At 40.2% G+C, this 27,660-nt stretch overlaps 1 protein-coding gene and 1 long non-coding RNA gene across 20 annotated transcripts in view; one reads left to right on the top strand and one right to left on the bottom strand.

Annotated features, from left to right (window-relative positions):
• The window catches only part of HECW1 (HECT, C2 and WW domain containing E3 ubiquitin protein ligase 1), a 461,351-nt gene extending 460,001 nt beyond the window's left edge, over positions 1-1,350 (bottom strand). For all 19 annotated transcript variants that reach the window (XM_035253249.3, XM_078342276.1, XM_078342281.1 and 16 more), the window contains exon 1: positions 1,060-1,350. Coding sequence is in view for 8 of the 19 variants with exons in the window: in XM_035253247.3 (XP_035109138.3) it covers positions 1,060-1,089 (30 nt within the window). In the remaining 11 variants the exon portion in view is untranslated. The remainder of the gene's footprint in view (positions 1-1,059) is intronic.
• LOC144578323 (uncharacterized) lies at positions 75-26,897 on the top strand. Its single transcript, XR_013523844.1, has 3 exons — positions 75-4,183; positions 19,846-20,210; positions 23,910-26,897. It is a non-coding gene; the product is annotated as an uncharacterized LOC144578323 (long non-coding RNA).
• The last annotated feature ends 763 nt before the right edge of the window (positions 26,898-27,660 follow it).

Raw genomic sequence — 27,660 nt, 5'->3', positions numbered from 1 at the left:
GCGCGCGGTGCCCGGAACCACAGGAAGCCGGGCATCTCTGCAGCCTGTGTCCCTGCCAGCTCCCCCCACGCGCTGAAATTCGGCAGGGAAGAAGTTATGGTGCCCAGCCTCTGTGTGCAAGACAGAGACACCGCGCATCCATGGCTCTGAAAACCAGCCAAGTGGCCGGGACGTCAAAGCAGCAGAGCAATCAGAATGCCCCGAAGCCGGGGATGGAGGGGCCACATTGTTTGAGCCCTCGGATTTTGCTGCATTGGCACTGCCTGGGAACGTAGGGGTAGCAGGAAGCGCACCTCCAGCCAAAAAAGGACCGGACGCATTTTTTTTTTCTGTCGGCGGCTCCCTCCCTGCCTGTCTGCAAGTCGCAATACGGTAGGCGACCTGACGGGCTGCTCCCGCTAAAACTCAGGTGGCAGGCCCGGCTGAGCGGCGCAGCGGGCCGGGAACCTGGAGGCGCTGGGGGAGCACCCACAACGTGCCCCCTTCCCTCCTGCACCATCCACGGGAGCAAGGACCGGACCTGGCCACGCGCCCCTCGAGCGAGCACGGGCGAACCCGTGCGGACGCTCCGGGCGCTCGCTGGGCTAACCACGGCATTGCATGCAACACAATTGCTCAAAAGCGAGCCCAAGGCGAAGCGCAAATCCAGAGCTTTGGTTCACAAGGGGTGGGTGTGGGCTGGGAAGGGGGATTACGTAGGTCTCTCCGCCCCCTCCCCTGACACCTCCTCGCCACTGGGAGGGCGCTGAAGGGCGGGGGAGGCGCTGCGAACCCGCTTGGGGGCTTCTTTGTTTCTCTCACTGCCCCACAGGAGGGCCGGGTGCGCCTGCCGTACCCAAGCCGGGGTCGCCACCCGGGGATGCCGGTCCTGCCTGGGCTGCGGCGCGTCCCAGGCTGACAATTGAACCTCGCGGGAGAAGCGAGAGGGTGGGGAGGAGGGTGGATCTCGGCCCCAGGAAGGGAGGGCGCTGCCGGGGCCTCGCGAGCGACGGGGAAGCCGCCCAGAGAAGGGCGGGGGGAAGGGGCGGCAGGCAGTGTCCCCGCGCGACGCCTGCTTACCTTGGCAGCCCTGGTCTGGGCACAGATCATGCTCCTGTCAGCGTGCAGGTTAGAGCTGGGGGGCGCACGTGCCCCACATAGTGCACCGGGAGCCTGGGACTTGCTGGGGAGGAGACCCTGGCGACCGCCGGCTCTCGCCGCGCTCTGGCTGCCGGGTGCCCCGAGCGAGCGGCGGCCACGGCTACTGCCACGGCGGAGGGGCGCGCGCCGCTCGACGAGTGTATGCGCGAGGAGGGGGCCGGTTAGGTCAGAGACGCACGGTGTTCCGGCTTCAACAACAGCGCCTGATGCGCGGTAACGCAGCACACTTCATCGCTTTATCCTCCCGCTTGCTTCCCCTCCCTCCCTGCCTGCTCCTCTGTGGGTACCAGACTCCAGAACCAACCACAAGCCGGGCTTGCTCTCATTAGCGCTGCCCCGCCCTGCAGCCTCCGCGCACCCCCACCCCCGCCCCAGCGGTAAATATATATTGATTCTTGTTACCGCCGGCCCCATCCTTCCAACACCCGGCACGCGTACTGGGCAGATCCAGCACCAACCCCGGCTCCTCGGCCCTTTTGTGTGTGTGCAAACAGTGTAGCAGAAAGGATGCGGTACAGACACTCTAGGCGGGTACCCTGTGACAGGTGTTCTTGGCCTCTGTCTTACACACTTTCCTTTCTTACCTTACACTCAAGAATGCTCAGAGGCACCTTTCAGGAACCGTCCTATATTTGCACAACAGGCACACAAAGCAAATATCGTAATGACAAAAGCTAAGGGATGAAAATCACCCCAGAATATCTATTGTTGGGCAAGCCTAGCTTCCAAACCGGGTTTTCTGTTACACTGCACACAGTGCCAGAATGCCAGAACTAGGGACAGCCAACTGAGATGCAGAGAAGTGAAATGCTGGTTACTGTTGGTGGCTCACTGCTCCATGTATGCACATTTTTGTGCATTTGGTCGACATGTGGTTTGTGTATGTTCACATAAAATGCAGAGGCTTTGGGCACATAATCTTTAGAACCTGGAATTCTATGAACCAGCCACATTCTGTACAATGCTGATTTATTCCTTCCTATTATTTTGCCCCACATCCTCTACATGAGCTTTTTTTTTTTTCACTTTCTGAGAAGTTATTTTCTTTCCCATACCCCGAACCCCACCTCCTCTAGAATAAACAAAGGCTTCTTCACCCTGACTTCAGGACTCCCTACTGAAGACCTGAGTACAGACTTGCCAAAATCAAATCTCCTTCCGCTTCCACCCACACTGCACAGTGGCTAGTTTCTCAGCGGCTCTCATTCTACTGACCTGCCTCTTGGCGTTGATTTCACTCTTACAACTGGAACTTTCCAGAAGTGGGAACTTCGGACAATGTGAAGGCAGCTTCACCAGCTGTGCCCCTTTCTGCAAGGAGGCACAGCCCTTCTCTTTCCTTATTCCACTTGGGGTGCCCAGTCCTTTCCTGACAGACCATTTTCTTTGCCTGACAACAGTCAGATTTTCTGGTCAGATGAGCTCACAGCAGACCACTTTTCGAACCTCAGCTACCAATCCACGCAGAAAGCTATGCACACATTTCTCCGGATTTTACACTTGGATTGGTATCAACTCCTATATGGAGAAAACTCTCCGAGAATAGACTTGGACAGGCTGTGGCAGTAAACAGCAACAGCACAACCATGTGATGTTTCCAACCAGAGACTTGAGAGAAAACAAAAACTCTCCCAGAAACCATGGTTTCTAAATTAGCACAATGTCACCGAACCACAATAAAGGATATATTTATTTTTACCTCAACTGATTTCCAGGGTGTTCACCCCGTTATTTTCAGTGAATCAGCATCAACTTGGCTAAGATGTTTGCGCTCTGTTCTATCCATCATGGAGATGACTTGACAAGTCAACATGTCTCAATAGAAGTTATTGATGTAGCAGTCCTTGGGGTGTGCTTTATTCTCCCCTGAGGAGTTGCTTTTTATATACTGAAGACAAAAGATATTAAAATAGCAGTACACAAAGCTTCACATCCTGAGTAAAGAAGCTTCTACAGGCCAAGTCCAATAGCAGTACATATAGACTCCTGTGTATTTTCCTTTTTTATTTTTATTTTTTTGTGACAGGGTCTCACTCCAATGCCCAGGGTGGAATACAGCAGAGCAATCTCCATTCACTGCAACCTCCACCTCCCAGGCTCAAGCAACCCTCCTCCTTCAGCCTCCCTGAGTACCTGGGAGTAGAGGTGTATGCCACCATGCCAGGCTAACTTTTTGGGGGTGTGTGTATTTTTGGTAGAGATGGGGTGTCACCAAGTTGCCCAGACTGGTCTTGAACTCCCAAGCTTAAGCGATTTTCCTGCCTCAGCCTCCCAAAGTGCTGGGATGATGAGCATGAAATACTGGTCCTGGCCTGTTCTGTTTTTTATTCCTTACAGTCCGACTGTAGTCTGGGTGGCATGATCCTATTTTACAGAAGAAAGAAAAATGGTTATTTGAGTTCTGTAATTTCCTTAAGGTTTTGTTTCAAGCAGAAGACCTGGAATCTAGAGTTTGCAGATGTCAGCTGCCCTTACCTTAAAGAGAAGAGTATTTGGTGGAGAAAGGAAAACATATGCCTGAATTTCAAAGCCAACTTAGTAGTCATACTTATTGTTTCTAAGGTACTCAAAATACTCTTGTAAATAGAATAATAATAAGTCACAGTCCTGATACGCCCCTCCTAACATTAACCTTACATAATGACGTAAGGTGATGAAGGCATTTTGAGAAGCATATACAAACACCTGTGTTATAATGCCCATGCAACCATGTCTTCCCCCTTCTGTCAGGAGGACTCAGGGAGGGGCTGACATGACTACTCACCTGCTCATCTCAGACCAGGTGCCCATAAAGACCAGCAAACAGAACGCCATTCACAAATGGTCCCTATAATACCGAGAAAATGATGACTTGAACCGATCAGGGGCTTGATCTTTGAGGACAGGCCTTCACCATAATGGCAGAAAGGAGTGCACTATAGCTCGTGGAGGAAAAGGACCGAGCTGTTGAAGGTGTGCAATATCTCGCACAGTCTCTGTACAGGATCAAATTGTAGCCAATCATGCAAGACTGTCATTTGGACTTTCCTAATGACTAATGATGGTGAGCATCTACTTTTGCGCTTATCTTCCATCCATCTATCATTTGTAGTAAAGCGTCTGCTCAAAATTTTTGCTCATTTTTAAATGGGTTGTTCGCTTTTATATTGTTCATTTTTGAGAGTTCTTTATATGTTCTAGATACAACGTCTTTGTCAGATAAGATTTCTGAATATTTCCTCCCCATCTGTGGTTTGTCTTTCATTCTCTTATAGTTTCTGTCACAGGGTAAACATCTTTAAAGTTGATAGAGTTCAATCTATCTAGAGTTGTGTTTTGCTTTATAAGTTTTAACGTTTTACACTTAAGTATTTGGTTCATTTTGAATTCTTGCTATTTTTTAGGTGTGGGGTATGGATGGTGACTTTTTTATTTGCTGGCTTGTTTTTGCACATGGGATGTCCAATTTTTCTAACACCATTTATTGAAAAGATGATCCTTTCTTGATTGAACCGCTTTTGCAACTTTTCGATAATCACTTGGCTATATTTGTGGGAGTCTCTTTCTAGATTCTCTATTTTGTGCCTCTGATCTTTCTATCATTTTACAAATATGCTATTTTGTAGACATACACTGCCTTAAAATCAGCTAGTGTGAACCCTCCAATTCTGTCCTTTTTAAACATTATTTTGTCTATTTTCATTTCTTTTCCTTTTTATATCAATTTAGGAATGTTTATCAATATCTACAAAAAAATCCTACTAGGATTTTGACTGCAACTGTGTTAAATTTATAGATCAATTTCAGAAGAATTGAAATTTTAACAATCTTCCAATTTCTGAATACCTTTCAACCCACAAACTTAGCATTCCTCTGCATTTATTTAGGTTTCCTTTGATTTATTTCATCAGTAGTTCAAGTTTTTAGCATGTAAATTCTACACACATTCTAAGAGTTTCCACATAGATTCTAAGAGTTACATTTTTTGGTACTATTGTAAAAGGTATTGATTTTAATTTTGAATTTCACTTTGTATTAAAGTATACTTCAGATTTGTTTTAATTAAGTATGCACGTGCAGACATACAGACATGGAAATTTATTTCTCTGAAGAAAGAAGTTTATACTCACAGATCCTAAAACAGGAGGCATGACATACCACGCAGGGCCACAAGGGGAGCTCCTGGGTCAGTCAGGAGCCCGGGAGAGTTATGACTCAGAGCCTCTATTTTTATTTTTATTATTTATTATTTATTTATTTATTATTATTATTTTTATTTTTGGTGGGACAGAGTTTTGCTCTTGTTGCCCAGGCTGGAGTGCAGTGGCATGATCTCGGCCCACTGCAATCTCCACATCCCGGGTTCAAGCAATTCTCCTGCCTCAGCCTCCCAAGTAGCTGGATTACAGGCATGTGCCACCATGCCCGGCTAATTTTGTATATTTAGTAGAGATGGGGTTTCTCCACATTGGTCAGGCTGGTCTCGAACTCTTGACCTGAGGTGATCCTCCAGCCTCAGCCTCCCGAAGTGCTGAGATTACAGGCGTGAGCCACCACGCCCAGCCAGAGTCTCCATTTTGTATCCCATGGGAAAGAATGGCGAGGCAGGGCAGGCCAGTTTGAGCAAGTCTAGGATTTGATAGATTCAATATTTCAGTGGCTGTGGGCTATAGAGGGGGTCTCTAGTTGTCTTGTACTTGTCCCTGGGGAGACTTAGGGCAAGGAAAATTGGCTTGCTGTGTGAGTTGGATAAAGGAGGTGGCTGTGGGCATAGACTCTGGATTGGTTGGTTTACATATGAATGGCGGGCTTCATAGCAAACAACTTGCCCAACTTGGTGGGCAAGTTGTTTGCTATCTCTAGGAATTAGCTCGCCCTGGAAGGGGCAGTTTCTTCCAAGCCTGCAAAACCCCTAAGATGTCAAGGCACCACAAAATATGAAAAATAAAAAGCATAACTAAAACTCATTCACTAGTAGAATAGAAAAAAACCCAAAACGAAACAAAGTGTGTGTGTGTGTGTGTGTGTGTGTGTGTGTATTTATTATGTATCCCGTGACCTTGCTAACCTCATTTATTCGTTCTAGGAGTTTTGGGTTAGATTTCTTGAAATTTTCAATGTTGTCTGTGAATAGAGGATGTTTTATTTCTTGTTTTCCAATCTGTATGCCTTTTGTTTCTTTTTCCCACTAAAGGATATTTTAGCTATCCTTTCTATTTATTGCATATATTTTTATTTTATTTATTAATTAAATAATTTATTACTGAGCTTCTACTTTGTGAGAGGCAGTGTAAATATCAATTACACTAAGCCTGTGGTCGAGTTAAACATGTACATACAGTATGATGTAGGGGATGAGACAGGTATTGACAGTGTGAGAGGAGCAACCATGCTAATACGGCTAGAAGGCTAGAAAAGCCTCCACTAATAGAGCTTTCAATGAGGAGCAGAAGTTTGTTGGGTGACCGAAAGACATCCTAAGAAGAAAGAAAAGCATACATGAAAAAGCAGAAGACAGAACGAACAGAATGTACTTGGGAAATTTAACTGGAGCAAAGAGAGTGGTGTTAGAGAGACTGGAAGCAAAGGTGTGAGACATATTGAGATAGGCCAAACATGCCCAGCTCCAGCTGTTAGAATTAATTCAGCAAGTGCCCAAGTGCCGTGCGCGGTGACTCTCGCCTGTAATCCCAGTACTTTGGGAGGCCAAGGCATGTGGATCACCTGAGGTTGGGAGTTCAAGACTAGCCTGACCAACATGGAGAAACCCCATCTCTACCAATAATACAAAAATTAGCTGGGCATGGTGGCACATGCCTGTAATTCCAGCTGCTTAGGAGGCTGAGGCATGAGAATCGCTTGAACCTGGGAAGTGGAGGTTGTGGTGAGCCGAGATCACAACACTGCACTCCAGCCTGGGCAACAAGAGTGAAATTCAGTCTCAAAAAAAAAAAAGAAAGAAAGAATTAATTCAGCAAGTAATGGAGAACCCTAAAGAAACTCTAAAAATTTTTAAAGCCAGGAGCAGAAACAAGATTCATCATTTAAATACATAGCAAAAGCCAGGTGTGGTGGCATGTACCTGCAGTTCCAGCTCCTTGAGAGGCTGAGGCAGAAGGATCATTTGAGCTCAGGAATTGAAGTCCAGCCTGAGCAACACTGAGAGACTTTGTCTCTATTTTTTTTAATTATAAATAAATGAAAAATATATTGTGAAGCAAAATTTACAGTGTATACATTTTAAAAATTATTTGTAGTAGTTTTAGATTATTAAGATATGTTGATCAAAAATTAAAATTTAAAAAAGAGATGTTGATAACAAGTGTCAGATGAGGATGGCAGCTGGCTAATTTGCCCTCACTCACCTTTCCATCAAAATACTTATTAAAAAAGCACAAGACAAAAGTAACACACAAGTATGAACTATGAATGCCTATCAACAGTTTATCACATGCCAGAAAGATTCTCACGAATCCAATCAAAGTGTGTTTAGGCATTAAAACACCGGCAGATCAAAAAAAAAAAAAAGGAATTAGAAACAAATACCTTTAGAAAGGTGAAACCTTCATTTAGGAACAGCAAGAGGCTGATGGTAAAGAGTTCAGACACAAGACAAATCACTTGGGTTTAAAACTTGGTTCAATTATTTACTTGTTTGTATTCTTATGCAATTTATTTAAATTCAATTTTCTCATCTATAAAACTACTTATGAATGTTTTTACCATAAAAATTGTTGAGATTTAGATAACATATGTGAAATTAATAGCATTGTGATTAATACATGGTAGCATTCAATATTCCTTGGCTCATTCCATCAGTAATGTTTTTTCCAAGTCCATTTGGAAATTTCAACATGCTGTAATGTATATGACTAAATTTAAAAGTGTTTTGAGGAGAGTGAGACATTGAAAAAATTTTTAAACCAATTTACACAAAAGTAAAGTGGGCAAAACATACTAAAAAACTTTGATGGATGATTTAAAATTTGCAATGAATGCATGAACAATTCTTAAATAGCCCTATGACTCAATGAAGTACAAATTAAACTGAGACACCTTTTCCATCAACTTAGTTGTCCTCAAAATTACACATTAAAAAAAAATACTAGTCAGGATGCAGTGAGATTAGGACTTGTATTTCTCCTGGTAGGAAAGTAAATCATTCCAATGTAGCTGAAGTACAATTTGCATTTATGTCAAGGATCTTTAAACAGCTCCTGTGATTAAATGTAATTCATCAGTTAGTTATTGCTGCCTAACAAACCATCCCAAAACTTAGTTGACAATCATGTACTATTTCTCCTGAGCTACAGAATTGTATAAATCCGTTGCAGATTGCTGATCTAGTACAGACTAAGCTGATCTCAGCTGGGCTCCTTTGTGTGGGCAGTTGGCAGGTTTCCTGGGAGCTGGCTGATCTAGGACAACCTCATCTGGGACAACTTGGCTCTATTCCATGTGGTCACTCATCCTGTGACAGGCTATTCCAGTCTTGTTTTCGTAGCAGTAGGTGGAGCGAGAGAGAGAAGTCTGCAAGGCTTCTGAGGTCTGGTCTTAGAACCGGCACATTGTCACTTCTACCATATTCTGCTGGCCAAACCCCATTATGAGGCCAGCCCAGATTCAAGTGATAGGGAAAGACTCCACTCAATGATGGGAAGAATTGCAAGGTCACAGGGTAAAGAGTATGAATACAGAGAGGATGGAGAACTGGAACCAAAAAACCCAACAGTATTGTCAGAAATAAAAGAGCTGGGCATGGTGGTGGCTCATGCCTGTAATCTCAGCACTTTGGGAGGCCAAGGTGGTTGGATTACCTGAGGTCAGGCTGGTAATCAAGATCAGCCCGATCAACATGATGAAACCCCATCTCTACTAAAATTGCAAAATTAACTGGGCATGGTGGTGGGTGCCTATAATCCCAGCTATTGGGAGGCTGAGGCATAAGAATCGCTTGAACCCAGGAGGCGGAGGTTGCAGTGAGCCAAGATCACACCCTTGTACTCCAGCCTGGGAAACAAGGGTGAAACTGTCAAAAAAAAAAAAAAAAAAAAAAGAGAGAGAGAGAGAGAGAGAGAAAGACAAGAAAACCACACTGGCCAAAATCTGAGCAGGATTCTAACAATCACACCTTTGAAATGAAGGACTGAGATTATATTTTTGGACTATATTACATGCTCTGACCTCTGGAATCTGGCATAGATCATACAGTACCAAATGAGGTAGGCTAAAACTTTGAGCACCTCTCCCGCCACATTTTCTTTGACCAACTCTGAGGCATTCACCTAAGCACACCAGGGGTCATCCTTCCGCTGTGTGACATTTATCTTCTGATCTGGCTAAAAAAGGTCTTGCAATTGTCCCTCTATTTTTTTCTATGCATCCGCTCAGATCTATATCTCACAGAATAGACATGACGGAGAACATAAGGGCCAGGAAGAGCTGCACTGCTCTCCGGGATGCTTAGTCACCCATGATGAAAGCTTTATGAGCTAAAATGGAGCCAGGATGAGGTATGCAAGGAGTGAACACTGGAGCAGATGTACAGACTTCAATGAAGCATGCTTTTCAAAAACATTGCAAACTGGGCTTCCAGTTTAAATAACCTATCCTCCCAAAGGATGTATACACCCTACCACAGTCTGTAGACCCATGTTGCCTGCAAGGCACTGAAAGTTAAGGGAAACCACTCAAGTCAGCAGTGAGGAGGCTAAGAATGTTCCTCTCACCGCACACTCCAGGAACCTGGAGAACTCTCTGGCCATTTAAGGAATCATACACAATTCAAAAACAAAAATGGGAGCACTAGAAGTACACCTTATTAAAGAGAGATTATTGTTTTGAGATGTTAAAAAAAGATCACATAGATGACATAACTTTATGCTATTTTTTAATTTAGAAGATATTTCCTAGGTAACTTTATAAAGTTGACAAAGAAAATATAAAAAGAAAAAAAAAAGATGGAGATGCAAAAAGGAAGGAAAGGAACAACAAAAATATAAGAAAACTCTAGATGCAAATACAAACTAAAAATCAATATTGGAGACTGACAGGGAAGAAAAGGCACAGTAGGAAATAAAAAATTGATATAAAAGATGACCCTGAGAAAACAACCAAATTCCAGAGCAAAATGACAAGGAGATGAATGAGAAGAAATGCAAGGAATGTAGCACAGACAAAGGAGCCTCAGTCTTAAAACTGTTTTTCCAGGGAAAGAGGGAAAACTTGAACCAAAAATAAAACGATCAAAGCCTTTAGAGAAGCAACTTTCCTGAGATGATGTAATCCGTGGGTCTACAAATCTAAAGAATTCTTAGTGTTCAAAAAAATAAATAAAAATCTTGCACCTAAATATATACCAAATTTTAGATTACTCTCAATACTGGAAAAAAATATACAAGTGACATTAAACATATAGGAAAAAACAAAACGACAAAAAACTGTCTGGACTCGGATTTCTATTATTCATCCTCAAATGCACTAAAACAACATTTGAAAATGCAAAATATTTTGTCAATAAATACTCTATACCTTACTAAGTTATTCAGATGTAAAAGCAATAGACAGATTTCTCAAGATATCAAGGAATTCAGAAACATACTACTTTTGTACTTTTGTTCCTAAAAAAAACTCTTCTAAAACATACCTCAAGACAGCAAGATAGAAATAAAAATGCAGAAATACAGAACTACAACTTATGTGTTTTGGCTCTGTGTCCCCACACAAATCTCATGTTGAATTGTAATTCCCATGTGTCATGGGAAGGACATGGTGGGAGGGAATTGCATCATGGGGACAGATTTCCCCCATGCTGTTTTCCTGATAGTGAGTGAGTTCTCAAGAGACCTAATGATTTAAAAGTGTGTCACTTTCCACCTTGTTCTCCTCTGCTGTCACCATGTAAGATATGCCTTGCTTCTCATTTGCCTTCCTCCATGATTGTAAGTTTCCTGAGGCCTACCCAGCCATACCTAACTGTGAGTCAATTAAACCTCTTTTCTTGGCCAGGTTTTGTGGCTCATGCCTATAATCCCAGCACTTTGGGAGGCCAAGGCAGGAGGATCACTTGAAGTCAGGAGTTCAAGACCCACCTGGTCAACATGGTGAAACCCCATCTCTATTAAAATACAAAAATTAGCTGGGTGTGGTGGCTGGTGCCTGTAATCCCAGCTGCTCAGGGGGCTGAGGAAGAGAATCACTTGAACCCAGGGGGCAGAGGTTGCAGTGAGCCGAGATCACGCCACTATACTCCAGCCTGGGCAACAGAGCAAGACTCCCTCTCAAAAAAAATAAATAAATAAAAATAAAAAAATAAACCTCGTTTCTTTATAAATTATCCATCTTAGGTAGTTATTTATAGCAGTATGAAAATGGATTAATATAACAACTGAACATGGAAACCAATTAAATATAGATTTTATTAGAACTTTGATAATAGAGTGACAAAATCAAATGCAAAAAAAATGCTCATTGTAGAAGTTACATATAGAAAATCATGATAAAGTACAGCTGTTACTGTGTGTGGATAAATTGGGTGGATAAGGACAAGAAAATTGATGGTTGGGTGGGAGGTAATGATACTCAATAGTCCTTATTCTGATTTTGATAATTTAAAAAATATAAGTACTTAGTTGATTACGAAAACTTTTTTGGAAAGCAGCTGTGGAGCATTTATTAAAATTTGAAATATATTATGCAAATACCCAGCAGTTTTACCTATGAGTCTACTCTTAGACAAAGCAATAGTAAAACAGATAAGTAAAAATTCTTGTGCACAAGAATAGCTATTGGATATTGTTTGTAATACTAAACCTAGCAAAAAACTGGGACGGACTTAAATGCCCATTAATAAGGAAATGATACATATAGTCAAGGGAATTCTATGTAGCTGCTACAGAAGAATGGCAGAGAGCCATATGAGCTGGTCTGGACAGTTGTCCATGTTTTATTGGTAAGTGAGAATGAAAAATTATAGTATCCCATTTTTGTAAATAAAACATATATGATTGCATATTAATAGCTAAACATCTCTATATTGATTAATGCCAATATAAATATATTTTATGTCTAAAAAATCATAGGGAAAATATGGGAAGGACAAAAACCAAACTGTTAACAGTGCTTTCCTATGAGGATTAGGCATGGAAGAGCTGGAGCTCTTTTAAACCATTTAAATAGCAAAATATAAAACAAGATTTCAACCATCTTTTCAATCCACAAAATAGAAGCAAACAAATAATAAACTGTATTTGTGGAGACAGAGAAAGATAAAGATAAATTCAATAGAATTGATGTCAAACATACCATTTGGGTCTAATAATTGTTACCCTATTTAAAATAAATGGCTTAAATTCCCCTTCTGAAATCCCTGAAGTTAGCCAAGCATGGTGGTGCCCAGCTGTGATCCCAGCTACTTAGGAGCCTGAGGTGGGAGGGTCGCTTGAACCCTAGAGGTCAAGGCTGCAGTGAGCCATGATTGTGCCACTGTACTCCAGCCTGGGTGACAGGGCAAGACTCTGTCTCAAAAAGAAAAAACCCCACAAAACCCTGAAGTAGATTTAAAAACAAATGTAACAATTTAATTCACACATATATATCATATATACATATATGAAAAGTATAAAGTAAATATAAGGAGATTAAAAAGGAAAAGTAGGCAGACTAGGCACAATAATACATTAAAATAGCATTTGCAATTCTTGACAAATTCAAGCTTTAAACATGCTGACAAACTGCATAATGAACAATTTTATATTGATATATTAACTATTTCAAAAATTGCTTAATATTGGGTGCAGTGGCTCACATCTGTAATCTCAGGACTTTGGGGAGGCTGAGGTGGGAGGATCACTTGAGCCCAGGAGTTCAAGACCAGCCTGGACAACACAGTGAGACCCTATCCTTACAAAAAATAAAAATAAAAAATTAGCCAGGGATTATAGCACAGGCCTGTAGTCCCAGCTACTAGGGAGGCTGAGGTGGGAGAATCACTTGATCTCAGGAGGTCAAGGCTGCTCTGAGCCGTGTTCACACCACTGCACTCCAGACTAGATGACAGAGTAGGACCCTGTCTCAAAAAAAAGAAATAAATAAAAGAAAAAAAGGGTTTGTAAAGTCAGAATGTGTAGAATAACCTTTATCAAGATTTGAACAAGTATTAAGTGCAGAGAAATTGTTTATAAAATTTTTGGTGGGGCAGACTTCAGTAAATCTGAACCAATTCATGCCATATTGCACAGAGAAATTTAAATTGCATACTTAGAATAACATTATTGAAAAACATAGTAGACACATATCATGTTTTAAAACATCAGTTATGTTTGATTTTATCAGCCAAGAAATATTTATGAAAATGGACTATATATAAGGCCACAAAGTAAACCTCCTGAGTGTGTAAAATAAAACATTTAATACTTCATATATTATAATAGATTAAAACATCTTTGCCTTTTCTCACATTTTCCTCCATAGGATAAATATTCTTTGACCCTTTCTTTCTAGTTCTTAACTGCAAAATCCCAGATCTTGCTGGTACATATTAGTCAGGTCCTGCACACCCTGCATTGTGACATCTACTTTCTCTATCTTGGAAAATAGACAATAATCACCAGTCCTTATGCTGAGACCTAACCCTAATTTAGCAGGATAGAGATAATGACAGGAGATCAGGGCAAATTTGACAGAGGACAAGCTTCATCTTGTAAGATTCCTGCCTCACATGAGCCTCTTCGAGGCCTCCAAGGAAGGAAAACTCACTTGTAGCAAAGGAGAAGAGCTGCTTCTACTGGACTATGATTTTCAATGAAATTAACCAAATGTCCCACTTTTAGGTTTTAGGGTCCCATTTTCTTCCTACCAGGGACCTGACTTTGACATAGGCAACCTATCAAGCCTGTGCATTCAGTCTCTTTCGCAGCTTTACCATGCTCTGACAATAAGATCCTTGGCCTGAATTTCAGCAGAGTCTGCCCTGTCACTGAAAGATGTAAGGATTTCCCACAGCCCTGTCACAGAGACCTTCTGGCTTTTTAACATGCTGGAAGTGGATAGTTAGCTGATCTAAGCCTGTCATTTTCTCTGGCAAAGGATTCCAAAGCAATTGAGAAAACCCATTCAGGATGTCACTCCCTATGCATCTACAAAGATAGGGTTATAAATTATTTTGTTTTATTGCCAACAACACACATCCAAAAAGGCATCCTTTTCCAGTTACCTGATGTTTACTCAAATAATGGTAGGCATTGAATATTTATTTGAGTCACTGAAAAAAGATGCCTTTTTAGATGTGTGTTATTGACAACACAAGGTCATCTGGGACCTTTCTATATGGTAGTTCTTGATACCTTCCTGATCAGCTCCAACATTCTAATTCCATGCTCTGGGGAAGTCCCAAACCTGCTAGAGAGTTATTTGAATTCCTGGTGTGCTCATATTCTCACAGTCGTCTCTGACCCTGGACTACTGCTGCTTGCTATTGTAACTCACTGTGTTGACACAGATGTGATGCTGTAGGATGCCCCGGTTATCCCCGCTTCCTTTCTTTGTCCTGACCAAGAACGACAGAGTACTTTGACTGCTCTGTGACCCAGCCAGCTGCATGATTTCCTCTGCAGGCTAGAACCAAAGTGCCTTGACTATTCCCAGGCACTGATAACGCTGTCTAGGTTTTTGCCCAAAACACTGAAAGACAAACCATCTTGCTAAACCTGTAGAAACTAGCCCCAGCCTGAGCCAAATTCCTTAAACCCTCAACTACCTTCCATAACTTGGCCCCGACACTAGCCTATTATTGACATACCTGGGTAGGACGTCTTTCGTCTCACTGTCCATTGGAGAATGCTAATGCTAGAGCCCTTTGTATGTAAGTTCTCCTAATACGTTCTTTGGACTGAGTACCCTGGCATTTGGTGCTTCTTTCTTTTGGAATCTCAAAAGGCCCCGTCTTGGGATGGTTTGGGGCAGTTTCTTGAGGGAAAACTTCACTGCCACTGCTTTTGGGATCAATCCAGCTGCAGATTCAGCCAGACAGAACAGATACTGTTCTTTACCTACCCAAAAAGAAAAAAAGAGACATAAACTACACGCGGAGGTATTTCTGGATGTTTGGGAGTAGGTTGCGGGGGAAGGGAGATGACATAGCAAATGTTTACCGACTCAAAATCTAATCATGTGTTGTTAAAACTTTCTCCATCATCTGGCCACTGGAGCTTTGCCCCATCTCACGACCTCTTCCCTCTCCTCTGGTCCTAACTTCCTCCCACGAAGGTTGCCTTGGAAACCAAAATAGTTGTTCCTCCTTATTTTTATGAAGAGATAAGCTTTCCCCTAACTCTTCTCCCAAACTTTCCCACACATACCCTTCAGCCCAGCAGAAAGGTGCTGCTGTTCAACTCGAGTCACCTTTGTTACCAGACACAGATCATAAATAATAAAACTTGTTACTCTCTTATACTTTCCTGATTTGGACTCATCGTTATCCCCTTGTAGTCTCAGAGCGCCTAATGCTACTTTTACAAAGATGCAAGAATACTCTTCTAACGTCAAGATCTATATTTCCCAAGGTAAAAATGTTTACTCACATCCTGCTATGCTTTATTGCCTTATGTAGACCTAAAGTCCAGTTCCCTTTTTTTTTTTTAACTATTCTCAGTAGGAGTGGCTCATATAGGTACAGGTGGGTTTTTCACCTTCTCAGTTTCCTCATTCAAAAGTGGGTATAATAATGTCTTCATAAGTTTATTATGAGGATTCAACAAATAAATGTATGTAGGCACTTGGTGTCTGCTTACCACACATAATTTTCTAATATATGCCAATCATTCTGTTTTCATTATAATTCAGAATCCCCTAGTTGCCAGAAATGTATACATAATGCAGCAGAATGTCACTGATGTCAACAAGTGGCAGAACAGGGCTGTTTGAAAAACCACTGTCAGTTTAAAATCGCACTTATTACAAAGAACTCCCCCACCCTCCAGTCCCATGTTTTATCTTTTTCTTTTTGGTTTTGGTTTTCTCTTGTTTTTTTGAGGCAGAGTCTTGCTCTGTCACCCAGGCTGGAGTACAGTGGCAGGATCTCGGTGGGCTGCAACGTCTACCTCCCGGGTTCAAGCAATTCTCCTACTTCAGCCTCCCAAGTAGCTGGGATGACAGGCATGCACTACCACAGCAGGCTAATTTTTGTATTTTTAGTAGAGACGGGGTTTCACCATGTTGGCCAGGCTGGTCTCAAACTCCTGACCTCAGGTGACCTAACCGCCTCAACCTCCCAAAGTGCTGGGTTGTGTTTTTTCATATAAGACTCTATGCCATACTTAATTTATTACCTCTCCAGCTAAAGACTAGCAAAATAGACTGAGTCTCATATTTTTCTACACATGCACATACACATACACACATACACATACACATACACATGCACATACACACACAGACACATGCACATGCACATGCACATACACATACACATACACATGCACAGGCACATACACATACACACATACACATACACATACACATACACATGCACATACACATACACACATACACACATACACATACACACACACATACACATACACACACATACACATATACATACACACACATAAATATACATACACATACACACACATACACATGCACATGCACACACACATACACACACACATACATACCCATACACATACACACACACATACACATACACACACATACATACACATACACACACATACACATACACACATACACATACACACATACATACACATACACATACACATGCACATACACACACAGACACATGCACATGCACATGCACATACACATACACATACACATGCACAGGCACATACACATACACATACACACATACACATGCACATACACATGCACATACACATACACACATACACACACATACACATACATACACATAAATACACATACACATACATACACATACACACACATACACATGCACATGCACACACACATACACACACATACACATATACACATACACATACACACATACACATATACATGCACATGCACATGCACACACACATACATACACACATACACACGCACACGCACATACACATACACACATACACATACACACATATACACGCACATACACATACACACATACACATACACAGACACATACACATACACATACACACACATATACATACACACGCACATACACATACACATACACATGCACATACACATACACATGCGCTCGTGTGCACACACACACACACACACACACACAAGAGATCCATGTGACATCTTTTCCAGCAATGCCTGCATACCATCCAGATTTCAGAGCTTCCTGTTGGACATAAAGCTCATGTGTGAAATCCCATTCGTAGCCTGGTAGTCATAATGGGGAGCCATTTTCCTCTTTTTGTTTGGCTTCAAGAAGAGACATAAGCTCAACATTTGTCTTAGTCAAATGGGTAAGGCAAGCAATGTGTCTTAAATAGCATTCTTATTATTAGAAATATGCATGCATGGATGAATTTTGGAATTTATGCCTTTTTTCCCCTGAAGAGCATAATTACCTAAAATCTGGGGGAAAATAACTTTGTGTTCACACCACCTTTTTGAAAAACACAAAAGAAGTCTCAACAAGCATTCTTGTTTTCTTAATTTTCACTTTGCAACCTAAATTTTGTAAGTTAGGTATAAATACAAAGTGTAAATGGTAAGAAAAACTAGACAAATTTTTTGTCACCTGAATAATGGAGAGATTAATCCTTAACAAACAATGACAAAGCAATGAGTAAAAGGAATAATCCCTTAGAGAAAGAAACAAAAAGAACAAACTAGTTATGAAAGAAGAATTACAAGTGACCAAGAAGCATTTAAAAAAAGTTATGCTAGTAATCTAAGGTAAGCAAATGTAAGATAATGATGGGTCTTAAAAAAAGTTTTAAGACTAGTGTATTAGTAGGTTCTCACATTGCTATAAAGAACTGCTTGAGACTGGGTAATTTACAAAGAAGAGAGGGGTAATTTATAAAGAAAAGAGGTGTAATTGACTCACAGTTCCACAGGCGCTACAGGAAGCATGGCTGGGGAGGCCTCAGGAAACCTAAAATTATGGTGGAAGGGGAAGGGGAAGGAGGCACATTCTACAAGACTGGAGCAGGAGGAAGAGAGATCCAACTGGGAGGTGCTACACACTTTAAAAACAACCAGATCTTGTGAGAACTGTATCATGAGACAGCCCTAGGAGGATGGTGCTAAACGATTAGAAATCACCCCCATGATCCAGTGACCTCCCATCAGACCCTATGTCCAGCATTTCAAATTACAATTCACATGAGATTTGGGTGGGGACACAGAGCCAAACCATATCCCCTAGTCACATGCAGAAGTAAGAAGGGGTGAAAGAATACAGCAAACAGTTTGCTCTATAACTGACTGAACAATCAATTGAGGTAACCTGCTACCTTCAGACCAGCCGGATCTTTTTGTCTAAGAAATTTGTGGCTGCTAATGATAGAGTAAACAAAACGACCTGATTTTGGTGATGGTGCTGGAATGCTACTACTCTCTTACAGCACAGAAAATGAGGATGAGTGGATTTAAACTTTGTAAAAGGCAAACTGTAAATGCTTTTAAAACCTTATCCTTTGACTCAAAAATTACGCTTATAGGAATTTATCTTAGAAAGTTTTCTAAGAAATATTTAGATATTTATTTCTGGTGATGCTTACAGGATATTTTTCATAACTGAAAAAAAATTATAAATTACCCACAAAAACAAAGTAGTACATTTGTTCAATGTAATATGGTATATTATTCAGATGGGCTATTATACAGAAATTAACAATGATATTGTAGAAATATTATGACTGATATGGAAAAATATAGCATTTTAAGGGACAAAAAAGTTAGAAAACTATCTCTGTGGTTTTTTTCTTAACACAATTCAAACATTCCTAATTCTTCAAGTTTATTATCTAACACACTTTCTTTATTCACAGGTTTTCAACTTTTCTTTAAAAGGAAAAAAATCTTGCCTTTAAAGCAAGCTTATCCAGTCCATGGCCTGTGGGCCACATGCATCCCAGGATGGCTTTGAATTTGGCCCAACACAAATCTGTAAACTTTCTTAACACATTATGAGATTTGTTTTTTTCAGCTCATCAGCTATCATTGGTGTTAACGTATTTTATGTGTGGCCCAAGACAGTGTGGCCAGAAAAGCCAAAAGATTGGAAACCCCAGTTGTAAAGTAGATAGGACCTTTCTCAACTTCTAGCATGACCCCTACAAGGTTCTTGACTTACAGCCATGGCTGCTTCATATTCTCTCTCTCTTTCTCTCTTTCTCTCTTTCTCTCTCTCTCTCTCTCTCTCTCTCTCTCTCTCTCTCTTTCAACAGTGAAAAGGTACTCCCTCATCTATTCCAAGCTCATCACTTAGGCTTTTGGGAGCAATCTGACCCCCTGTAATAAATGAAGGGCAGACTTCGAATGGAGATTCATACATTGTGTGTGTAAACAATTTAAAGTTAGAATTCAAGCTAACTGTTACATAAAATATGTTAAATCCTCTTGATGAACAAATATGCCTTCCTAAGACTTGCAAAACCAAAGTGGAAATCAAATTCTTGTGAAGTTCTGAGCTGAACAAGGTGGGTGCTGGGGTGGCCGATCCTGGCTTCGCCTCACCCTGCCCTCCTTCTCTTCCGTCCTCAGGCTCCATCCCACACTGAAGGGACCTCTCCTGCAGGTACAAGCTCTATGCAACCCCCAAAACCGTCACCTTTAACTTCCCTTCCACCTTAAGGGTGGCTCAGACCTACTGAGCCCACTCACAGGAGGAAGGATGCTGAGAAGAGGCCACTTGGACCCAGAGAAGGCTGTGCAGGGTCTCATAAACAGAGAGTGGGCTTCCAGTGGGCACCAGACTGGTCCCAGGTGGACATATCTCCCACCAACAGTCCCTTCCCTTCAGGGAGGGGCATCCTCTGAGGAGGGATAGACTGACCTGGGACCTGGTTTCTGTCTTCTCTTATCACCACTGTTTGTGGGAGAGAGAAAGTTTGCTCTTTTTGGAAAAGGTAAGATTTACTTTTTGTTTTGAGTAAGACTTGAATACAATGTTTGACAATGCTGAAGAACAAATAAAAATATAATGTTTTTACAATTTAATGAGTCTTCTTTTATATATTTTGAACAGTCCTATGTTAATTTTAAAAGGGGCCACCAACAGCCTCAGAAAATTCCTCTTCCCAGTGGATTCTTTCAATTGTCATTCACCTGTGTAAGTCTAAGTCTATCATGTTAAAAAAATATATTTCTTGAAACCTATTAATAATCCTTAATATATCTTATTAGTAAACACATTGATTAATAATCCTTAATATATCTTATTAGTAAACACATCGATTCTTAGCTTATGTAGTATATTTTCTGTTTATCATTAGTATTTGCATGTTTTATATATCATCATTAAAAAATTTGTATACATTTCCAGAATCTTTATATTTTTCAGTGTTGTGCACTGAGGATCTTATGTCAAATCATCTTCAATTTCTCATCCTCTTCCTGCTCCCCAAGATTGTATATTCTCATATTTTCTTTTTGGACTTTAAATCGTGCTATTTTTAGATTTAATTATTTAACTTATTGAAATTTATTTTACTAGATGGCATGAAATGCTATTAATATCTAACCTTTCCTCCAGAATGGAACCAGATTTTATAACTTACTCTTACTGTATGATGTGAAATTGTATCTAACCTTTTCTTCTACAACTTAACCAAATTTTATAACTTAATCTGTTGACAAATAATTTTCCTACTTTTTCATAAAAGATGCGATTCGTGAATTAACACCAGATGAACACAGTCATAAAAACACCATCCAGCCCAAGAAATAAAACATTGGCCGCATTTGGGACACCTCCACCCAGTCTTTTTCAGTCACTGTACATCAGCAGTGACCAGTTCATGCTAGAATGGAAAAATAATAATAATTACTGGGCCAGGCGCAGTGGCTCACCCCTGTAATGCCAGCTGAGGTAGGTGGATCACCTGAGGTCAGGAGTTCAAGACCGGCATGACCAACACAGTGAAACTCTATCTCTACTAAAAATACAAAGTTAGCTGGCCGAGGTGGCACACACCTATACTCCTAGCTACTTGGGAGGCTGAGGCAGGAGAATCACTTGAACCTGGGAGGCACAGGTTGCAGTGAGCAAAGATCACGGCAACCTCTGCCTCTTGCACTCTAGCTTGGGCAATAAGAACAAAAGTCCGTCTCAAATAATAATAATAATAATAATAATAATAATTACTAGTTCTCATAGTATCTTTTGGGTAGCAGTATAGGTTTATACTACTAAATATAGTGGAAGATACCGTTCTTCTTTTTCAAGATTGTTATAACTATTCATGATGTTTTCCATTTCCACATAAAGAATCCTCTTCAACTCTCTCTCCCCCAAATATTTAAATATTGATTGGGATTACATCGAATCTTATTTCATTTCAGGGCACACTGAAATTTTTGCTACATTGAATGTGCCTATACCTCCTCTTAAAGTCCTCAGTAGTGTTTTAGATTCTGTGAAGGACTTTTCCTTATCTTTTGTTAGTTTTATTTTTATAGATCAGATGTTTTGATATTATTTTAAATGATATATTTAAACATTTTCAATTTCTAATTGTTTGTTGCTGGTATATAGAAATAAAGCTGATTTTTAAAAAACTGATTTCCACAGATCTTGCTAATTCATGTATTAAAACTGATTTCCAAGGATCTTGCTAATTCATGTATTAATTATAATGATTTATTGGTATTTTTAAGGCAATTACAAATATACAACCTTAACACCTGAAAACAAGAGTTTTCCTTGTTACCTTTTTAGTCCTTTACCTTTTGTCTCTTTCGCTTGTTTAATTACACTACCACCTCCAGGAAAATGTTGAATAAAAGTCAAGTAGGCAGAAATCTTTATCTGGTTCCCAGTCTCAGAAAGCTTCCAACATTATACCATTTGACTGTTCAGAGATCTGCTATAGATTTTTGCAGAATATATAGCTTAAGGAGTTAATAATTCTCCTCACTCCCTAATATACTGAGAGTCTTTTCCCCCTCAATAAATGGATGATGAGTTTTATCAAATGCTTTCTCTATTTCATTGAGGTTATTATATAAGGTTTTATTTTCTTTATTTTTTGCTAACTTGGTAGTTCACATTTATTTACTTTTGAATGTTAAGTCAGCCTTACTTTCTAAGAATAAATCAAAAGGTTAGTGATACATTATTTCTTTTTACATATTACTAGCATGTAGTAAGCTTTTTTTAAAAAATCAGATTGCAGTGTCAAAGTTTGGCTGGCTTTACAATATGAATCGGGCAATTTTATCTTTGTTGATAATTTGTTCTTTTTGTCATTTTAGTATTTGTGAGTTGTCCCTTTGTTAATTCCTTTATGGATCATGTATATTTTCTTCCTCTCTGGTTCTTCATCAGCTTGCCAGGAGTTTATCAATTTCAGTAGTATCTTCAAGGAACCAACTTTTGGTATTGGTAATCCTTCACATTTTTCCACATGATAATGATAAGGATGATGACGTCATACTTTTTACACTTACCTATTTCATTTCATTGTTTTCTGATTGTGGCTTTGATTTGCTGTTCTTTTACTAATTTTTAGATGGATGCTTAGATTATTGTTTTTCAGTCTTTCTTCTTTTCTAATACATGCATTTCATGTAAGTATGGCTGTAGTTGCACTTGACAAATTTACTATGTGACAATTACATATGTTAGCCTACATACAGCAATCCTTTTCTATGCTACACTGTAATTGCTATATTCTATGTACACTTGACTCTGTTTCTGAAGTTTCTTTTCTGTTCTATTGATTTTCTGCTTATTCTGGTTACATTCCCACCTTGTTTTACTCTTCCTAGCTTTATAAGATGATTTGATAGCTCATAGAGCAAGCCCTCTTCATTGTGTAGGACTCTCTTTGCTCCTAGTGGGCACTCATTCACAGTTACAAACTTTAAAATGGTTTTGTCAAGTTCTCTAAAAATATCTCATTCCACTCATGTTCTCAGTGGAATTTAAAATATAGATTAGAAAGAAGTGGCATGTTTATGATATTACATTTTATATCCATGAATATGATATGTCTCATTATTTATTCAGTAATTCCTCAATAAATATCAATAATTATTTACATTGTTTCTCAATTTTACATTGATATATTATAGGTTTTTAGATTTTAGTATAGATCTTATATATTTCTCTCAACAACAATATTTGTAGGAATTATCTTCTAGGAAATATTTCTGGGTATGATTTTCCCATTCTGGCACAAACTGGTCACTGCTGATATATAGAAAAGTTCATTGACTTGTTACTATTTACTTTTTAACAGGTTAATGTTTTTAACTATCTGGTTGATCTTATTATTTTTTTAGTTAATTCTGTTGGATTTTCCGGATAAAATCACATCACCTGCAAATAATGATGACTTTCTTTTCCTTTTCAGTATTCCCATTATTTTCTCCTTATTGCTTATTGCATTGGTTCTCTCAAACATGTTAACAACTGCAGTGACAGCAGCCATGGTCTTTGCCCTGATTTTAATAGAACTATTTTTAATATTTCACTATTAAGTAGAATATAGGTGGTAGATATGTATTGCATTAAGCAAGCCACTTTTTGTTTTTCTAGAAGTTTACTTTTATTTATTTTTAAATTTAAGAAGCCTGATTAATTTTATCAGATTCCCTTTCAGCCGCTCTGACTCAAGAACTGACTAGCAGATCGAATCAGAAAGAGAATTTGTAGACTAGAACCTGGGGCACCCAGATCATTCCCGTGGAAGATGAGGAACCAAAGTCCTCAGAAAGGTGAGACTTCAATCAGGATAACAGCCAAATCATCCATGAAACCAGTACGATCACTTCTGCATACCAGATGACCCTGGATTCTTCTGGGGGCACCGCTACACCGCCACTCAGGAGCCTGGACATGATGCTGCCACTGCCCTGACTTCTTTCCTTACCTATTTAATTTTTATCAAAATCTGGCGTCAGTATGATTGGTCAAACCTGGGACATGTACTCATGCCCTGGATGCAGAAGAAGCTGAAAGAATAGATCATTTCTGCTTCCATCTTCTCTCTCATACCATACATTACTCACAAGGTGTGGAATTCCCTAGCATAAGAAGAGGTTCTCATGCTGAACAGTCACCTACACACAATCACGGAGGCAGCTTCCCTAGTTCAATTAAAATTATGTAATGGGTTGCCTCCTTTAACCTATTAATGTAAAAACACATGTTCTATTAGCGTCCCTGCTGCTGCATGCCTGGAAAAACAGTTGTACTTGGCCATGGTGCATTATTCTTTTAATATAGTATCAGGTTCAACTTGTTCACTCTTGCCTATTTATATTCGAGGGTGGCCAACTCGTTTTCTTTTCTGTGCTCTGTGAGGGTTTTCAAAGCTACATTAAACAAAATGTGTTGGGAGGATTTCCAATTTTATCTAGGCCTTCAGGCAATTCATGTGAACCGAAGCATCATCTGTTCATGGAGGGATTGGTCTAAATGGTCAATAAAACAGCCTAGTTCCGTATATTTTGGGACAGATGTTCTTTGACAATATTACCAAACTTTTCCACAATTGTTGGTCTATTCAGGTTTGTCTCAGCTGGAATCAATGTCTTAGAAATTGTCAAAGACTGAAGTAAGTATGGTGAAGTCCATGGGAAAACAGAACTGGCTTCTGGTTCCTGAACACGAGTGGCAGGGATTGCAAGTGGGCTACTTTTAGAAGAGGTCATTTCAGCGCAGTATGGCTGTTACACTGTTAAGTTACCTGTGAAGGGGATACTGAGTAAGGGTCTGTTCAGAAATTGAAAACTGGAGGTGTCTGGTCGGACATACAGAGTGAATTGCTTTTTAACGGACCTGGTTCATTCCTGTGGCTACAGTTCTTCAAACTCCCAGACTATCACACGTTGATATCTTTCTAAGGCCTGAAGGCATTTAAGTCTATTTTTCTTTATGTTATCACGTTTAAAATCCTTTCTAATGCTTTGAAAATTATAACAATAATACATGCATATTATATAAGAAGTCAAACGGTGCATTATAAATACGTATAATGACACAGCGAATCCTCCCTAACCAGTGCTAACAGCACGCTGTGTGCCAGCCCACCTCACATCTACATTTAAATGTATCTGCCTTCTATCTTTGTATTTTCTGAAGTGGAATCATACTATGCTCCATTTACAATTGATTTTCTTTTAATGTTTCATTGTGAAAAATTTGGAACATGTACATTGGTAGAGAGGAAGGCATAATGCATGCCTATGCATTCACCACGGAGCTTCGGCAGGCACTCACTCATTTCAATGCTGCTCTCACCTATCCACCTCCCCAACATCTTGGATTCACATTATTTCTCTAATACGTGGCATCCCATGCCCCTGCCTAACATTTTATTTTTAAATTTTCAAACCTATAAACAATGTTGGAAGGCTGGAACAATCCATTTATCTATCACTTAGCTTCATCAGTTGTTTTACATCATTGAAAATATTTTCTAGACACCCTTATATTTACAGAAGGAGATTGCTGAGATGCTTAAAGCAAGCTGGCCAAGTTCATCCAAACAGAAGGATTGAACCAAAATAGCTGCCGAAGGCAAAGCAAAGAAGGAGCTTCCATGTAAGGACTGGTGAGGCAGGCAAGCTCTCATGCTTAGCTGAATTCCAGAAATCTCTTTTGCCAAAGTGCTTGCAGACACTTAGCATTGGGCCAAGGCAGTTGTGTATTTGAGGCAGCTACATCCCTGGAGGAAGAGAGAACTCTGGGAGCATCGAGTCCTAGCCTTGGACTCAGCGGACTTCTTCAGTGGTCAAACCTCTAGGTAATGTTTCATTTAATAAACTGTTGGCAACTCAGGAGAACAGATACTACACTTTGCCACCTTCAGAAGTTGACCTGTGGCATATGTGGCTGGCCCGCCAAGCGCAAGAGAAAGTATAACTGGAGTGCCAAGGCTAAAAGACGAAATACCGCCGGGACTGGCCGAATGAGGCACCTAAAAAGTGTACACCGCAGATTCAGGCATGGATTCCGTGAGGGAACAACACCTAAACCCAAGAGGGCAGCTGTCGCAGCATCCAGTTCATCTTAAGAATTTCACCGATTAGTCACGCAATAATGTTCTGGTTTTAAAAAATACAAAAAATAAACTGTTGGAACAGCAAGTAATTCCAAGTCCAACTATTTGTAGATCATTCCAGTTGCCTTTTGAATTGGGCAAAGTTTATCACTAATATTCTATTTTTTGTCAATTCTCCATGTATTTCTAATAGATTGTGCTTTATGTACTTTCTCAAAGCATTTTGGCTATATCAAAGTTAATGACATTGATAGATTCATTTTCAATGCTAGTGGTTCTCTGTGTTCATGTGTGCACTTTATTCAGCTCCCACCTATTAGTGAGAACATGTGATATTTAACTGTGTTTCTGAGTATGTTACTTAAGATAATGGTCTCCAGTTCCATCCATGTTGCTGCAAAAAACCATGATTTCATTCTGTTTATGGCTGGGTAGTATTCCTGTGTGTGTGTGTGTGTGTGTGTGTGTGTGCGCGTGCACGCGTGCATCACTTTTTCTTTATCTAAACATCCATTGATGGACACTTACATTGGTTCTATATCTTTGTTATTGTGAATACCTGCAATAAATATAGAAGAGCAAGTGTCTTTTTGATACAGTGATTTCTTTGCCATTAGTTAGATATCCAGCAGTGGGATTGCTAGATCAGATGGTAGTTCTATTTTCAGTTATGTGAGGCTACTCCAAACTCCATAGAGACTGTATTACATTATATTCTCATTAAGAGTATATAAGTGAGGCCGGGCGCGGTGGCTCAAGCCTGTAATCCCAGCACTTTGGGAGGCCGAGGAGGGTGGATCACGAGGTCAAGAGATCGAGAACATCCTGGTCAACATGGTGAAACCCCGTCTCTACTAAAAATACAAAAAATTAGCTGGGCATGGTGGCGCGTGCCTGTAGTCCCAGCTGCTCGGGAGACTGAGGCAGGAGAATTGTCTGAACCCAGGAGGCGGAGGTTGTGGTGAGCCGAGATCGCGCCATTGCACTCCAGCCTGGGTAACAAGAGCTAAACTCCATCTCAAAAAAAAAAAAAGAGTGTATAAGTGTTTCCTTTCTCTGCATCTTCCCCAACATCTGTTATTTTTTTACTTTTAAATAATAGCCATTCTGATTAGTATAAAATGGCATCTCATTGTGGTTTTGATTTGCATCTCTGATTATTAGTGATGTTGAACATTTTTTCATATGTTCATTGGCCATTTGTACGTTTTCTTTTGTAACATGTCTGTTTATGTCCTTTGCCTACTTTTAAATGGAGTTATTTGGGTTTTTTTTCAATGAGCTGCTAGAGTTCCTTGTAGATTCTGGATATTAGTCCTTTGTTGGATTCATAATTTGCAAATAT

This window comes from Callithrix jacchus, chromosome 11 (genome assembly GCF_049354715.1).
Source record: "Callithrix jacchus isolate 240 chromosome 11, calJac240_pri, whole genome shotgun sequence".
NCBI classification, from domain to species: Eukaryota; Metazoa; Chordata; class Mammalia; order Primates; family Cebidae; genus Callithrix; species Callithrix jacchus.
This window is presented reverse-complemented; position numbering and strand designations above follow the sequence as displayed.